At 35.4% G+C, this 16,924-nt stretch overlaps 1 protein-coding gene across 7 annotated transcripts in view; it reads left to right on the top strand.

Moving 5' to 3' along the window:
* The window catches only part of ASB3 (ankyrin repeat and SOCS box containing 3), a 104,481-nt gene that overhangs the window by 69,320 nt on the left and 18,237 nt on the right, over positions 1-16,924 (top strand). For 6 of the 7 annotated variants that reach the window (XM_025466866.3, XM_049115497.1, XM_025466876.3 and 3 more), the window contains 3 exons: positions 1,531-1,708; positions 4,067-4,264; positions 16,095-16,352. In XM_025466866.3, the coding sequence (XP_025322651.1) occupies positions 1,531-1,708; positions 4,067-4,264; positions 16,095-16,352 (634 nt within the window). The remainder of the gene's footprint in view (positions 1-1,530; positions 1,709-4,066; positions 4,265-16,094; positions 16,353-16,924) is intronic. The other variant, XM_049115499.1, reaches the window with a different exon arrangement.

The following is a 16,924-nucleotide window of genomic DNA, read 5'->3' as shown; positions in this document are numbered from 1 at the left end:
TTTATGGCTTTCAGTCCTTTAAGTTCTAAGTATTAGTGTGTAACTAATATTTAGAATAAAAGGTTAAACAGCACCTTAATGACTGTTTCTTCAGGCCTAGCATGTCTCCCAGAATACTCCATTTTATTTTGTTCTTTAATGCTAGGCACCTGTTTTGTTTTGCTTTGTTCCTTTCTTCCCCCCCCTCTGAATAGTTATGAACAGCAAATTGAAAAAGCTATGTAGGTATGTTTATAATGCAGCTTTATGTTCCTAACTTGTTAAAATTATTTTCTTTTCAGTGGATTATCTGTCATTTTCCTAACTTTTCTTCCTGTAATTTTAGAGATCCTGGTTCCTTGTTCTTTTTGATAGTTTGAAAGTTTCAATCAAAATGAAATATTGCTTAAAACGGAAAGTTAAGTAGATTTCTTTCTCGACTTAGTCTTTTCTCAGTAATTAGTGTTCCCTTCTTTCTGAGGCTGATGGTAGGTGAAGCATCCACCTTGTATAAGTCAGGAACATTCTACTTGTCTGAATGTCTTGAGTGTCCATTTGGAATTTCTGCAAGTTCCATAAAATCCCTTAATTCACTATTTGTGTTTTGCATAGTTTTTATCTATCTCAAGGCTGTGGTTTATTCCAGGTGCATTTATGGAACATCCTTTCAAAAAGATAGTTTTTTCCCTTGTTTTGAAGAGGACTTTTCCACTGAGACATATTAGAGAAATTTAAAAATTCTCACAGTCATGTAATGACACCATACTTAGCATATTTAACACACTTTGTCAATGAGAAAAATTGAGGGAAATTAAAAAAAATTGAGGGAAATTAGCTATTTTTAAAACCTTCAGAAAAAGTGGTCACTTTCAACTTTTTTACATCTTAATGCACTGCCATTTAAATAATTGATTAATTTTTGTTTTTTTAAAATCATCTCAGAAACCCATTTAACTAGACATTTTCCCTTTCATTATAAGGTTCTATCATGCTATGGTCATGAAGAAAAGAGATATAATGAAGAATATAGTCAACATTAGTTTTAAGGCATAGCCACAAGGTATATCATACCTAGGGGAATTTTTTTTTCATAGATCTCAGCCTGAATTGATTAATGGCATTTATAATGTCTTATAATTTAGATTTTTCCTCTTTTTCTGTAATAATCAAACATGTTATCCATATTTGATGGTTTGCATTTTTCCCTTTTCAATGATTACTTATTGGGCCCACAGAGTACTTGCTGGAGCACAGATTGGAATGAAATGAATCCTTCATTGAATAAGATTTTTGTTTTAACTTAAAAATGAATTCTAAAATACTAATCACTTGTTTCCTTGTTAACATAAAAGCACATTTTTTTTTTTTAAGCACAATTTAAATGATTACCAGCAAACATGGAAAATCAGTGTTTATACAACAGTATCCACTGGGGTTGGAAAAACTATTGTACTATAAAACCCTTTTAAGACAGCTGTTTTGAAATTTATGTTAATCACTTTTCCCCCCCATAAATTAGGATTATCTGTTAAATGTTATATTTTGTATTAGGTGCAAATGTTAATTGTCAAGCATTGGACAAAGCTACTCCCTTGTTCATTGCTGCTCAAGAGGGCCACATAGAATGTGTCGAGCTTTTGGTGTCCAGTGGTGCAGATCCTGATCTTTACTGTAATGAGGACAATTGGCAGTTACCTATTCATGCAGCTGCACAAATGGGCCATACAAAGTAAGTATTAAAAGAGAAAATTAAAATGGTATCATAATCAAAAGGTAATAAGGAATAAATCTTCTGGGCCAGGCCCTTTGTTTCTAGGCAAAATCCTTGGTATTCCCTTCTCTGCCAACCTACTGTATGAATAGCCCTACCCCCATGTATCCCCTGTGCAACCCCAGCTCCTCTTAGTCTTGTGTGAGCAGAGTGGCTACAGACGGAATTTTGGGGCATCCTCAGGGTGTTAAGTCTTTCCTTTGATTGCTCAAGCTGTGGCCATGCTCTTCTCTGCTCTGGTTTTATTCCAGGTGTCTTTAGTTCTTGATCCATTGACCTTATTCAACTTAGTTATGATACCTCCCTGACCCCAGAAAGCTTTTGAATTTTTGACCCCTTTTGGGTCGAGTCTTTCTTTTGTTTGGGTTTTACAGTTCTCCCCATCTTGATCCTTTTACTGGACTTCTCTTTATCTGATCTCAAGTCCAGCTTGATTCTTTTCCCTCCTTCTATTACTCTTTTTCCTTAGCCAAAAATTTTTTTTGAATTTTTTTCTGTTTTCTGGAGAGAGGAAGACTAAAAGAAAGTTGGAACTCCATGAAATTGGGGGTTCCAGGAATCTTTGAAGCTAATGACCTGGTTATACCTGTGAGAATATGGTAGCCCATCTTAACATAAATAGACAATGAATAGCTTTAAAAATATATGTTTAAAGTATTTAGAGTCATAATTCTAAACTGTTTTATAGTTGTTTAAAAATAGTAGAGAAATTGTCATTACTTATGATTGCAACCATTCTGTAATTTGGTTAGTTTGCCACTAGGTGGCACAGTATTTTACTGTTTCCTCAAAGATATTTGTAAGTATTTTTGCATCTTGTATAATTTTTCCAACTCATTTTTAAAAGTTAAACCCATTTATTAAGGGACATTAAACAGATTCTTTATTTTAACAGAATGCTTAGGTTTTAAGATTTGGTATTTTTCTTAAAATTCTTGGTTGTTATTTAAACATAAGTGTTAGGTGCAATTATATGATAAACTTTACATTGATACCAAAACCCTCTTGGGAGTTGTCCTCAATTTTGGGAATTCTGTTTGTCATGACAGTTTCTTCCATAGACTACTTCTAGTGTAACGCCTTCTGTGAGTTTAAATTCTACTTAAATGTTATCATCTTAAGCCTACCTTACAAAAGGAAAGTAGCTTTGGAGTAAACCTGCCTTTCTTTTCCCAGAAAGAGGGGGGATTTCATAGCTGACCTATCCTTACAGGTTCTTATTTTATTTTATTTTTTTTTAAGATTTATTTATTCATGATAGACACAGAGAGAGAGAGGCAGAGACACAGGCAGAGGGAGAAGCAGGCTCCATGCTGGGAGCCCAAAGTGGGACTCGATCCCGGGACTCCAGGATTGTGCCCTGGGCCAAAGGCAGGCGCTAAACCCCTGAGCCACCCAGGGAACCCCAGTTTTATTTTTAAACTTTAGAAGAGTAGACTAGTCCTTTCTTTCCAGCTGAGTCCTGGAAGCAAGTTTACAAATAATCTAGGAACTTAGGTTTTAATGATTTTCTTTTGGACTTCCTCTACTTAGCAACCAGTTTCTTTATAAATCTGCCTTAGTTTTTAAAGAGCTCATATTCTTTTCAGATAATAGAATATTTTAGCAGAAGTTCTTATTTCCTCCTCATGAAAATACTATTCACTTTATGTTACTCACCATCTTTAAAAATTCTTATTAATGAGAAAAAGAAAACTTTAGTTTTATTTAACAAAAGTAAAAGTTGGGACGCCTGGGTGGCTCAGTGGTTGAGTGTCTGCCTTTGGCTCAGGGCGTGATTCCAGTCCTGGGATCGAGTCCCACATTGAGCTTCCTGCGAGGAGCCTGCTTCTCCCTCTGTCTGTGTCTCTCATGAATAAATAAAATCTTTAAGAAAAAAGAGCTCAACACTTAAAAAAAAAAGTAAAACTTTTTTCCTTTAAGAAGGAAAATTATTTTCTTGATATAAACTTATATCTGGTATAATGAAGTTTTAAATTACTGGATCCTAAAATATGTAACAAAATTTGATTTGGGGGGAGTAGGTGATGGTGGTGTCAAGGTAAATAGTGAAAAAATAAGGACAACCTGTTCCCTGTTTACTTATGGTAATATTATTTAATTCTGTTTTAGATATATGTAAGGACCTTTGTATAAAGAAAGCAACAGTAGTAAGGGTAACATTTTGGAGTGTACAACTTGTAATAATTTAATGTAGGTAGGAGACAGAAAGACTTTAAATCAATCAGTGGGTGACTCTTAACATATGTGTTGTAGAAATGTTGCCTGTATTCATGTACATATACATTAAATGCTCCTGAATTTGTGTGGTTACAGAATCTTGGACTTATTAATACCCCTTACCAATCGCGTTTGTGACACTGGGCCAGACAAAGTGAGTCCCGTTTATTCAGCAGTGTTTGGAGGGCATGAAGAGTGCCTAGAAATGTTACTACAGCATGGCTACAGTCCAGATGCCCAGATGTGTCTCATTTTTGGATTCAGTTCTCCCATGTGTATGGCTTTCCAAAAGGAGTATGTATTTTTGCTGTATTTTTATTCTTTTTTGCTATATGGAGATGTATTTCCAAGTGATCTTCTTCTTTGATGAAACTTAATATCTCACATTGCTAAATTATTGACTTAAAAACAACCCTCTAGGATGTACCTTATTCTGCCAAAGTACAGTAAAAATGAAGTGATAATGTCAGGTTTTTTTTCTCTTCTCTTTTTGGATATGGATTATATTTTTAACTGTAGCAACTTTAGAGAGTACTTTCAGTGTATTAAAGTAAATGGAGGGTGGGGCGCCTGGCTGACTCCGTTAATGGAGTGCCTAGAAATGTTGCATCTCTTCATCTCTTGGGGTTGTGGGTTTAAGCCCCTTGTTGTTAAGTGTAGAGACTACTTAAAAATAAAACATTAAAAAATAAATTTCTTTGGTAATTCTTGGTTTTTAAGACAATTCAAGAATTAAAACATTAAGTCATATGATGAGGATCTAATATATAACATGATGACTATAGTTGATAACACTGTATTGTGTAAATGAAATTTGCTAAGAGAATAGAATTTAAACTCTCGCTAAAAAAAAGGTAAATATGTGACGTGATGGATGTGTTAATTCGATGGGGGGGGAATCCTTTCACAGTGTGTATATTTAGGGATTATTATGTTGTATGTTTTAAATATCTTAAAATCTTTTTTGTAAATTATACTTTAGCTGGGGGATGTAAAAAGAATTAAAATGACTTTATCAAAGCATTGATTGTGTTTAAGTTATTTACCATTCGAAATTTGTAAGACTTGTTCTTAGCCTAAAAATGAAACTTTAGTTTTGTAAATATTATTGTACTTTTGATGTATTTAGTATGTGGCATTTCTTTATGTGAGTCAGGGTAATTAAAAAGTAAAATGTTTGTTTTGCTAATAATCTTCTGTGATCCTGTAAAGTAGAATAAATTAAGAATTACTGATGTTTTATTAGCTTCTGGCCAGTACTTGTCTATAAGACTCCTAAGGCCTTAAAGTGGATAGTAAGAATAAGGCTATGTCCATCTATTAATGGAATGGAATGGAATATGCAGATAGACACTCTTGTTTTTAATGACACAGAAGAGGTTGTAAGCATACCCCAGATTTCATTGGCTCTCCTGAATTTACTATTATGGACAGCTCTCCACAATTTAATTGAAATATCTATCAAAATTTATTTACTAAGCTTTTCGTTCTAGCATTTTTAAATATTTGCTCTTTAAAATAGTAGTTCATTTCATTTTTTCTGAATGTAAGCTTCTAGATATATGTTGTAGTCTGAATATTTGGGGCTTTGCTGAATCTGAGTATCTGGGACCTACTCTATGCATCACTTTCATGATTTCATAGTAGTTTGTTGTGTAACCCTTCAAGTTTTGTCTTTCTTAACACTTCTGGTTTTTCTTAAGTAGGGTGGCATTGATGACTTTAGTTGTTTTAATTGTCTGTCTTTATATGTATCTATCTCCATTATATTTTATTATTAGGTCAGACTTTTACTTTTAAAAAATTATATTAGAACATAATGGTTTCAGATAGTTTGTATGTGTCTTTTTCCAATGTATTGATAGTCTTTTCTGGCCTTCATTTTACCTTTTGGAGGAATAGCAGCTAAGCTCATGCCTCATCAGGTACTGAGTGTAGTTTGATTTTTTTTTTTTTTTTAAGATTTTATTTACTTATTCATGAGAGAGACACAAAAGAGAGAGAGGCAGAGACATAGGCAGAGGGAGAAGCAGGCTTCTTGTGGGGAGCCCGATGTGGGACTCCATACCAGGACTCCGGGATCATGCTCTGAGCCGAAGGCAGATGCTCAACCACTGAGCCATCCAGGCATCCCAAATGTAGTTTGAATTAAACTATATGACTCAGTGGCCCTATTAATCCTGAAACACCTTAAAATTAAGGTTTTCTGGCCTGAAGAATCGGGTAAATTGAACCCTATGGGACAGAGAGTGTGAGGGGAATTCTGGAGAAGAGAGCTGGAGAAGGGCACTGCCTGATACTCTATAAATCTGCGTAAATCCCAAGGTCACCCCAGGCTTTGAGTGACAGTCCCAGATTATTGAAAATAAGATTTAAACTGTTACCCAAGTCTCAGAGTAACCCCTGAGTGGCACATTTCATGGGACCAGACTCAAAATAGCATAGCAAAGGCTTTGAAGATTGAATTGACATTGGAACCTCAGTCTGTAGAACGTGAAACAGAAATTGCAATCTAAACTGACTAGGTTATATACCTGCTAAAATAAACAAGCAAAAGTCAGTATTCTTCTAAGGATTATAACAGGACACAGGGCACAGAGCCTACACAATAATAACATCATAATATCTAGGATATAGTCTAAAATTACTTGACTTGTGAGGAACCAGTTAACTTTACTCAGTTTTCAGAGGAAAAGAATTAACAGGTGTCAAACCTGAGATAATTTAGCTATTGGAAATATCAAGTAATTGAAAGCAGCTATTATGATGTGCTATTTAAAGTAAACACACTTGAAATAAATGGAAAGGTAGAAATTCTCAACTGAGAAATAAAAACTGTAGAAGAGGAGGCACGTAGAGATTTTATAACTGGAAAATAGAGTATCTGAAATGAAAATTTCTCTACCTGGGCTCTATAGCAGAAGGGAACTGACAGAGGAAAGAGTCAATTTAACTTGAAGTTAAACCAATAGAAATTATCCAAACAGAAGAACAGAAAGAAAAGATTGGGGGAAATAAAAAAGGACAGAGCCTTAGGGTCCTGAGGGACAATTTCAACGGGTTGACATTTATGTTATTAGAGTCCAGAAAAAGAGGGGAGGTTGTTACAGGAAAATTATGTGAACTCATAATGGCAAAAGCTTCCCAACATTGGATAAAAGATAAACATTTATAGATTTAGCAAGTTCAGTAAACTGATACAGGATAAAGCCAAAAAAAAAAAAAAAAAAGGGGCACGCTCAAGGATGATCAAACTGCTGAAAATTGAGTAAAGAAGCAGCAGTATGCTGTACAGTGGTCCTTCGTCACAGACATGAGCTAACAAGCTTTGTTTTTGCTACTCTTGGAAGTTTGCTCTGTGAAGTGACCCTATAGACCACAATTGAAATCCGGTTTGGTGGCTTTAAAAGGGCTTATCAGCTATTTTTTTTTTTAAAGATTTTATTTATTTATTCATGAGAGACACACACAGAAAGAGAGAGAGGCAGAGACACAGGCAGAGGAAGAAGCAGGCTCCATGCAGGGAGCCCGACGTGGGACTTGATCCTGGGTCTCCAGGATCACACCCTGGGCTGAAGGCAGCGCTAAACCGCTGAGCCACCCAGGATTTTCTTCCTATGTAGGAGCTTTTAATTGGACCAAATGTGTTCTTAATTAATAAGGTAGATTTTTTTTCAGTTAGAAAAGTCATTGGAAGATACTATTTACTAACCTATAGGAAAAAAGCTTAAAACATCAAAATACTCATTTTATGAGGGTACATAGTCTTTCTATTTGACTTTTCACTTGTTTGCCTGGGACTCATGGCAATAGACTTAATTTTGAGACATCTTGGTCATTATTACTTACTTTGTGGGGAATTTAATTGAAGGGGAAACCTTTCCCAAGGGACTAAATCTGAGCGATGGTAGTATCACAATCACATATGCTCACATTTAATATGTGTATGTAAAGGAGTTGACTTTAGTACATTGTACAAATTTTGGCCCATAGTAAAAAAATATCAAGATTAATTTTCTCCCTGCCATCTTCCTTTTCTCTAGAAAACAATATCAATTAGAATTTAATCTCTAGGGACGCCTGGGTGGCTCAGTGGTTGAGCGTCTGTCTGCCTTTAGCTCAGGGCGTGATCCTGGAGTCCCAGGATCGAGACCCACATCAGGCTCCCTGCATGAAGCCTGCTTTTCCCTCTGCCTGTGTCTCTGCCTCTCTCTCTCTCTGTCTCTCATGGATAGATAAATAAAATCTTAAAAAAAATAAAAATAATATAGAGATTAAAATTTTTTAAAAAGATTTTATTTATTTATTCATGAGAGACACAGAGAGAGAGGGAGGGGCAGAGATATAGGCAGAGGGAGAAGCAGGCGCCGATGTAGGGAGCCCGATATGGGTCTCGATTCCCCGGACTCAAGGATTACACCCTGGACCCAAAGGCAGGCGCTAAACTGCTTAGCCACCCAGGGATCTCCTCTATACTAATTTATATTAGCTAATTAATGTCTGCTATTAGTTTACATGTCAGTCACTGTACATGCAGTGTGAGAATCATTGGATTATTTTGGAACTCCATATAAAACTTCGCTTATCAAACAAGAAAGGTGTCATTTTCCCAGTAGGTTTTGTTTTAGTATATCAAGAGGGTAACTTAGCCGAGTGTCTGGGGGAAAAAAAACAATATTGAAAAATTTGTTAATTTTTTGTTATTTCTTTCAGTAGGTATGTATCTTAAAATTTGAATTCTAAGGGGCACCTGGCTGGCTCAGTTGAAAGAGCATGCTACTCTTCATTTTGGGATTGTGAGCTTAGGCCCCACGTTGGGTATAGAGATTACTTAAAAATAAAATTTTAAAAAGAAAAAAAGATTTGGGTTCTCTACAGTCACACACAAAAATTAATTAGAATTGCCATTTAAAAAGAAAGGATAAGGGACGCCTGGGTGGCTCAGTGGTTTAGCGTCTGCCTTCAGCCCAGGATGTGATCCTGGGGTCCTGGGATCGAATCCCACATTGGGCTCCCTGCATGGAGCCTGCTTCTCCCTCTGCCTATGTTTCTGCCCCCCGCCCCCGTGTCTCTCATGAATAAATAAATAAAATCTTTAAAAAATAAATAAAAAGAAAGGATAATTGCATATAATTTTCATTTAAAAATAACTATTGTTTTTCTATATGAAACAATATATGAATTTTCTTTATTCCATTTACCAACTATTAATAAGAATTTGAGTTAATTTGGAAGACTATTTTCTGAAAGACTATTTTCTGAAATTATTATTAGATACTCAAATTTTCAGAGATTAGGTAAGAGATAATGAGGTTAGTGGTGTAAGTTTTGAAATTTTTATAGCAGCCATATGTTCTTATAATAATGTTAGTTTGATTTTTGCATTTGTGTGTTTTTTGGTATTTCTCTGAGATCTAGAAATTTAGTATTTGTGGCCCTTCTTGGACTGTTGCCCTATTGTGTTTCAGTGAAGTTTGATCTGCTTTTACAAATAGTACGATGAATATAGAAAGGTGATGAAAATAATAAATATAAATAATGGCTCTGGGTTTTAAGTTTTCCCTTCTTACTGTTTTCTGCTTCATTCAGACAAGTTAACTTTTTAGCTCAGGATTTTGAAACATTTTTGTTCTGTATCCCTTTGAGAGTATAAGCTTCCATTTGAGGCAATGATCTTTAGCTCTTTTCACCACTGCAAGGCATAATGGAAAGGTATTTCCTCCACCACTGTACAAAAAACAATCTTGTCCTTTGGGGCTAAAAAGTTAACAGTTGTAGTGACATGAAAGCCGTTCTTTGAAAAGCATAGTTAAGTAATTCAGCTCAAATGAGAAAATACAAGAAAAAGACTCCTTTAACTGGAGTGGGTGAAGGAGGAAGGAAGTACAGTACAATTTGAACAAATGTCAGTGCCTTTTATATATGACTGTAGAACATGATCGTGGCATAACTGACTTGATTTTGTCTAATTGATAGTGATCATTGTTATCATATTAGTTTTCTAGAAATTGTGCCTACTCTCATGATCATATCACACCTGACAACCTAATGTCTTCATTTTGTTTTCAACTGTTGGCTGGGAGCCATTCAGTAAAACTGACTATATGACCTTTTGATAATTCAGCTAATAAGTTGGTTAGATGTTTTGTTGGCTAATTGGACATAAAATGCTCAAGATGTTTGCCTGCTTCTGTTTGTTTAAAAGAAGTCTTGTTAACATGTTGAATTTCCTTTTATTGTGCTTCTGTTATCAGGATACTGTTTCTGTACACATTTTGAATTTCAAAGAGCAGAATGATGATAAAGGTACAACCCTAAAATAAGGGCTAGACACTTTTTTAGTTTTTAAACTTCTCTTAGTATCTGTTCATTTTCACTGTTTTATAACAGTGTCACAATTAGCTCTTGATACTTACGTTAAGTAAGATGAACTAGGGATCCCTGGGTGGCGCAGCGGTTTGCCACCTGCCTTTGGCCCAGGGCCCGATTCTGGAGGCCCAGGATTGAATCCCACGTCAGGCTCCCTGCATGGAGCCTGCTTCTCCCTCTGCCTCTCTATCTCTCTGTGTGACTATCATAAATAAATAAAAAATTAAAAAAAAAAGTAAGATGAACTATTTAATTCCTAGGCTCTTTGAGAGTTTCCTAGTTCTTCATTGGGGCTTGAGTGAAGTAATAAGGGAATCACATACTTATGTCCATGTAACTTATAATTTAATCAAGGGTTATCTAAGCCCTAGTGTCTTTTGTTGCTCAATAATATATGATAATCAAGCTCATGTAGAATACTGAAGTTGCTTGTGTTTCTTTCTGGAGCTTACACATATATTTGAGACTTTCTTAATAGCTTTCTCAAAAGCTCAGGGCATGCTGACAAAGTTTATGATCATTCATTTCATTTTGTGTTTATTATTTGCCATATAAATGATAGTTTTGTTAGAAAAGGGTCTATAGGGATTCCTGGGTGGTGCAGCAGTTTAGCGCCTGCCTTTGGCCCAGGGCGCGATCCTGGAGACCCGGGATCGAATCCCACGTCGGGCTCCCGGTGCATGGAGCTTGCTTCTCCCTCTGCCTGTGTCTCTGCCTCTCTCTCTCTCTGTGTGACTATCATAAATAAATAAAAATTAAAAAAAAAAAAAAGAAAAGAAAAGGGTCTATAAATGTAGTAGTAGGGAGTTACGTAAGCCTTTTAGGAGTGTGCTCTTGTTCAAACCAAGGCTGATAACTGGTTTTCCAATGTGTATTTTGTAGAATAGTAATTCTATAGGTTGTTAATAGATATTCCATAGGACATAAGGGGTTCTATAGTTAATTAAGTCCAGGAAACACAGGGTTGAGCAGTGTTCACTAAATTTTTTTCCTGAAAGGCTTCTAAGAGTTTTTCTTATGGGGTTGTCTGTGAATTCCTAAAGAAGAGAATGAATCTACATAAGTTTGAAAAGTTTGAAAATAGGATGAACTTAGGTTTACTATAAATATACTTTTGTTCTTGTGTTTATAGACTTTTGGGGGCATTTTAAACTCTATTATGCTTTATTCAGATTAACAATTGGACCTGTTAAAAAAATTCAACTGAGTAAATTTGAAGATCTTAATTGGCTTTATTAAATGATTCATGAATCTGGCAGCATCCCATCTAGCAAATAGAGGGGATCATCACTGAACTAGACAAAAAAGGTTTTTAAAGGCAGAAAGCATAAAAAAGGAGACAGGAACTTATTATCAAGGAATGCATTATTTAGGCAAGGTTGCCTTCCTAAGGGAATGAAGATCCATCAGTAAGTTTTCTAAAATTGACCAGAAAATTCCATGTTTTCCGGTTAAAGGTCACATTCCTTAGGATGTTGAAACTACAGTTAGGTTAGGTTTTAAGTCTTGGTTTACTGACTTGGGACTTTAACCCAGGCGATGCCATGCCTGTGATTTTCTTTTTAACAGATCCATTTCTTTAATTTTAAAGATATTTCTTCTGGGGACCCCTGGATGGCTCAATCAGGAGAGATATTTCTTCTGGGGGGAAAAAAAAAAGATTCTTCTGAGATGTGTCTAGAGGTTGAAGACATTTTGGCATTTAATTAAAAAATGTAACTAGCATATTTTATTATTATTTTTTCTAGCATACTTTTAAAAAATAAATTCATCATATAGTTCTCTCTTTTCTGACCTTACTGTATGCCATATAGGGTTTCTCAAATATTTTCATTATGAAGCCTTTGTCATATGGATCATTTTTAGGGTCTAGTGTTCCATGGAACATACTTTGGGAAACATAAATCTGGCCTTAAAGTATCCCTCAATTTCATTTGACTATTTCATGAAGCGTTCAGTTTTCATAATAGTTAGAGGAGAGCTGTCTCATATATTTGCCATCATATTCACTGTAGATTTTGGTTTGATGTTACACCCATACCACCAGTTACCATCTCATGACTAAGCTTCAATTTTTGTGTCTAGAATGGAGATAATGATAGATCTTACTTCTTAGGGTTGTTATGAGGATGAAGGCAAATCTTCCATGTAACACATTTAACATAGTGCCTGGTACAGAATAAATACTAATTTTGTTATTAAAAGGAATTGTATGTGCATATGTTTCTCCTACATTTTAGAGATGAATGACTTATCTTTTGGCCTTGTTCTTAAAATTAGAGATGAATGACTTATCTTTTGGCCTTGTTCTTAAAATTTTCTTAGCAGGAGCCACATGCCTGGGTGCTATATTGAAATTTTAATAAGAAAGCCACTAATTGTTTTGTAGTTTTTTCTGAACAGAAAATGGCTGGAGAACCCATCTGTAGCATTTAATCTAATGGCTTGCATTTAGGGCTTTCATTTACCTTTGTATTCTATAGCAAAAATGTGTTTCAAGAGCTAAATCATTAAGAGCTAAAGTATCTGTGGTTCGGCTATTGATGGTTTCAGAGCACTAGATGGAAGAATTCAGCCAGTCCCTGAATTGCACATGTAAACACTCATGCCTTGAAAATTGCCAGGCTTCTTGAGAATTATATATCACATTTGTAGTGAAGCAGTTTCTCATAGTTTACCTGCATATTTATTGGAACTTGTTCAGCAGTCCATGTGTAGCTTGTCTGTTCAATAGTAGAAGCAGCAAGGAATAACTGCAGGCAAAATAATGAGAGCCTAGTCAAATGAGGTCAAAGTGGTTGAAATAAATTGGTGATAACTGTTCAGAACCATCCGTCAGAAGTATATCTTTCAGCATTTCTTGTAGTACAAGACTGCTGGCAACTGATTTCTCAGCTTTCCTATATCTGAAAAAGAACCAGAGGAAAAAATACATACATACAGGGCTGTTTTCAAGAATAATAATATGAATGATAGACCTCTCATCAGGAAAAATAGTGAGATGGTAGACAGGCAAAAAGGCTATTAATTTTTATAAAGAAATTTTAGAGGGGGCTCCTGGGTAGTAGAATTGGTGTAGACTCAAGCTGAGCGCAGAGTGCGACGCCATGGTACCACTCAGGGCTCATCCTAAGATCACGACCTGAGCTAAAACCAAGAGTTGAATGTCCAACTGACACTGCCACCCAGGCACTCCTCAATATTTTTTTTCTCCTTATTATGTAAATAGCTAAAAGTAAGGCAAATACTGTTTAAAATTTTAACTAAAGAAAAGCACAGAGATCCCTGGGTAGCTCAGCAGTTTAGTGCCAGCTTCGGCCCAGGGCGTGATCCTGAGGTCTTAGGATCAAGTCCCACATCAGGCTTCCTGCATGGAGCCTGCTTCTCCCTCTTCCTGTGTCTCTGCCTCTCTCTCTCTCTCTCTGTGTGTGTCTCATGAATAAATAAATAAAATCTTTAAAAAAAGAAAAGAAAAGCACAAATTGGAGATTGAATGACATAGGTTTTTAAAAATATACATCAGTTAGTAACAGTGTACTTATGTATTTGGTTTTTTTTAACTGCCTTTAAAACTTTGATTTCAAATTGTATACATAAGTCCTCAGAAGTCGTTGGTTTCATATGACAGTGGCTTAAGCATTTTATATTTGTTTTAACTGTAATTTTTATGCCTTTTTTACTCAGATTCCATAATACTATGATTGAGATATTTTTTTAATTTATAGTTGTTTAAAATAGTATTAATGTCAGTTTCAAAGGGAGAATGATTTATTTTGTTTTTATTTGCTTGAGAGAGAGAGAAGAGTGAGAAGGGAGGAAGGGAGAGAGAGAGAGAGAGAGACAGAGACAGAGACAGAGACAGAGAGAGCACAGAGGGAGAAGGAGAAGCAGACTGCCCACTGAGCAGAGAGCCCAGGACCCTGGGATCATGATTTGAGCTGAAGGCAGACACTTAACTGACTAAGCCACCCAGGTACCCCAGGAGAATGATTTTATAACATTTTTTCTTTGACAGTTGTGTACATAGTAAACATACTTTTTACTGAGCTTTGTTATAGTTGAAATTGTAGCATAAACAGTTTTTAAAATATGGTCACACAGCCATCATGATTGCAGTTTTTAATGATTATATCATATTCTATATTTATCCACTCCTCTGTTAAACATTTAGGTAATTTCTCTCTTTTTAAAGTCTGTTACAGATAACACTATTGTTAACATTGTACAGATAGGATATAATATCAAAATATCATTTTGATTTTGTCTTGTATAAATTCCCAAGATTTATATTTATTCTATTTTATTTATTTATTTTTTAAAGTAGGTTCCACTCCCAACATGGGGCTTGAACTTGACCATGAGATCAAGAGTTGCATGCTCTACTGACTAACCCAGCCGTGCACCCCTATTATGTTTTATTCTAATTTAATTATGTTTTATTTTAATTAACTTAATGATAACTTACTTTACATATGATTTTATTTTGGAAATACTATATAGTTCTGTGTGCCAGAAAGGTGAAGTAACTTGTTCAGAGTTCCATAGTATATAGCTGAGCTTGTGCCCTTGTAATTGTTGTTATGTTTTTTGATATATCTTGCCAGTTAGCTCTCTCAGAAAAGGGTCACACTTATTTTCAGTTAATTTAACCACACCTTACTAGTATTGGATGATACATTAAAAAAAAAAAAAACCAACTAACCAATTGAATAGATATAAAACAATGTACTTTTATTCTGTAAAAGTACTTGATAAAGATGATTAATTTAAAAATATAAAGCTGTAAGTTAAATTTTTGTTCATAAAAAAGCCTTTCTTGTTTTTATCATTATAAACTTAAAAGAGAAATTAAGACTCTTGCTAAAAGATATGATATCTGGGAGATTCCTAGAACGAGCCCTCTATCTTTTAAGGCCTGATGACTTTGTTAATTAATTTTGCTTCCAAGTATTTTGTTGTAGATATTTAATCGTACAAAAATCCCACAATTTGGGGAGAGTTTTCTATTAGTCAATGATAATTTTTAAAATTCTCTACTTAAGATGAATGTCTTAAATTCTAAGGGCAGTACCTGTTCATAGTCAAAAACCATGCAGGAGGGTGTAAATTAAAAAGTAAAATACTCCCTTACCCTTAGTCCCCATTCAGTAGACACATGAAGGGTTGCAGGATGAGAGGTCCCAAAATGTATCATTTTGGCATAAGATTATTTTGAGTTAAAAGAATAAAACCTAGCAGATGCAAGAAAAACTGTCTGTCTCCCCCATAACTGCCTAATTTTACATTGGAAAGGAGAGCCTGCAACAAGAAGGGAACTATTATCAGAGACTCCCCTTTACCGAAGGAACTCATCTGCATAATAGGACCACTTGTTTTTTCAAACCCCTTATTTTACCTTCCTGCTAATTGTATCCTCAGGCCCAACCCCTCTTAGCTCATATAAGGTCATGCCTCCTTGTCTTTGGAATTTCATGTCTATGTGGATTCTCCAAACCTACGCCTGTTAAATTTGATTTTTTCTTAATTTGATTTTTTCTTGTTAATCTTTCTCGTGTCAGTTTCATTCTAAGTCCAACTAGAAGGACCTTAGAGGAAGGTCTTCCTCTGTGACACACATAGCATTCTGCTGTTCCATCTGCCATTTATTTTCCAGCTGTAAGTGCTAGTAACTCTTGGTAAGAATTATTTTATGCAAAAGTCTAACTTCTCTCTTCTTCTTCTTTTTTTTTTTTTTTTTTTTTTTTTTGTGGTGGAGCTGCGAATTTTTTGGGATTGTGAATATTCTTTTGAAATATGGAGCCCAACTAAATGAACTTCATTTGGCATACTGCTTAAAGTATGAGAAGTTTTCAGTGTTCCGCTACTTTTTGAAGAAAGGTTGCCCATTGGCACCATGGAACCATATTTCTGAATTTATAAGTCATGCAGTTAAAGCACAGATAAAATACAAGGAATGGCTACCATCTCTCCTGCTTGCTGGATTTGACCCACTGAATCTGCTATGCCCTTCATGGTAAGAAATCCTACCATAGCGAAACTTTTCCTTTTTGGGTAAATATACTGCCTTCCATTTTCCCCAGTGTCTTAAGATCCCCATGTTGTTGGCGTGTGTGTGTGTGTGTGTGTGTGTGTGTGTGTGTGTGTGTGTGTTTTGGCATGATGGCTAGGTTGGGGTGAAGAAATTGGGGTCTGCTGATAGTGAGATTAAATCTAAGAGTCCTAAAAAAAGCTGCAAGTTGACTGGAAGGGAGTAGAAAAGGATTATTTGGAAAAGGCTATTTTTTCTAATTCATCTCTCATGCTCTTAAAAATGCCTATGACAAAATGGTTTTAGCTGTTTTGGAAATTTCTGTTGTCCCTTAGTCTACTAGAGTGAATACTCTTGTCCTGTAGCATCTTGTCTGTTTGAACTTGGTCTTCCATTATAAATACTGATTTCTAAAGTAGCTGATGATATTTGAAAGTTGAGTCAGGATTTTTCTTGGGTAGGGAGATGATACTGTTTCTGCCAGCCTCCAGCTTTTGCAGAAGTTTTAAGTGTCTAGATGGGACTGAGAACATATTGTAGCAGTGAAAAAACTCTGC

This window comes from Canis lupus, chromosome 10 (genome assembly GCF_003254725.2).
Source record: "Canis lupus dingo isolate Sandy chromosome 10, ASM325472v2, whole genome shotgun sequence".
In the NCBI taxonomy this organism is placed as follows: domain Eukaryota; kingdom Metazoa; phylum Chordata; class Mammalia; order Carnivora; family Canidae; genus Canis; species Canis lupus.
The sequence above is the reverse complement of the archived record's forward strand: the minus strand, read 5'-3'. Positions and strand labels throughout refer to the sequence as shown.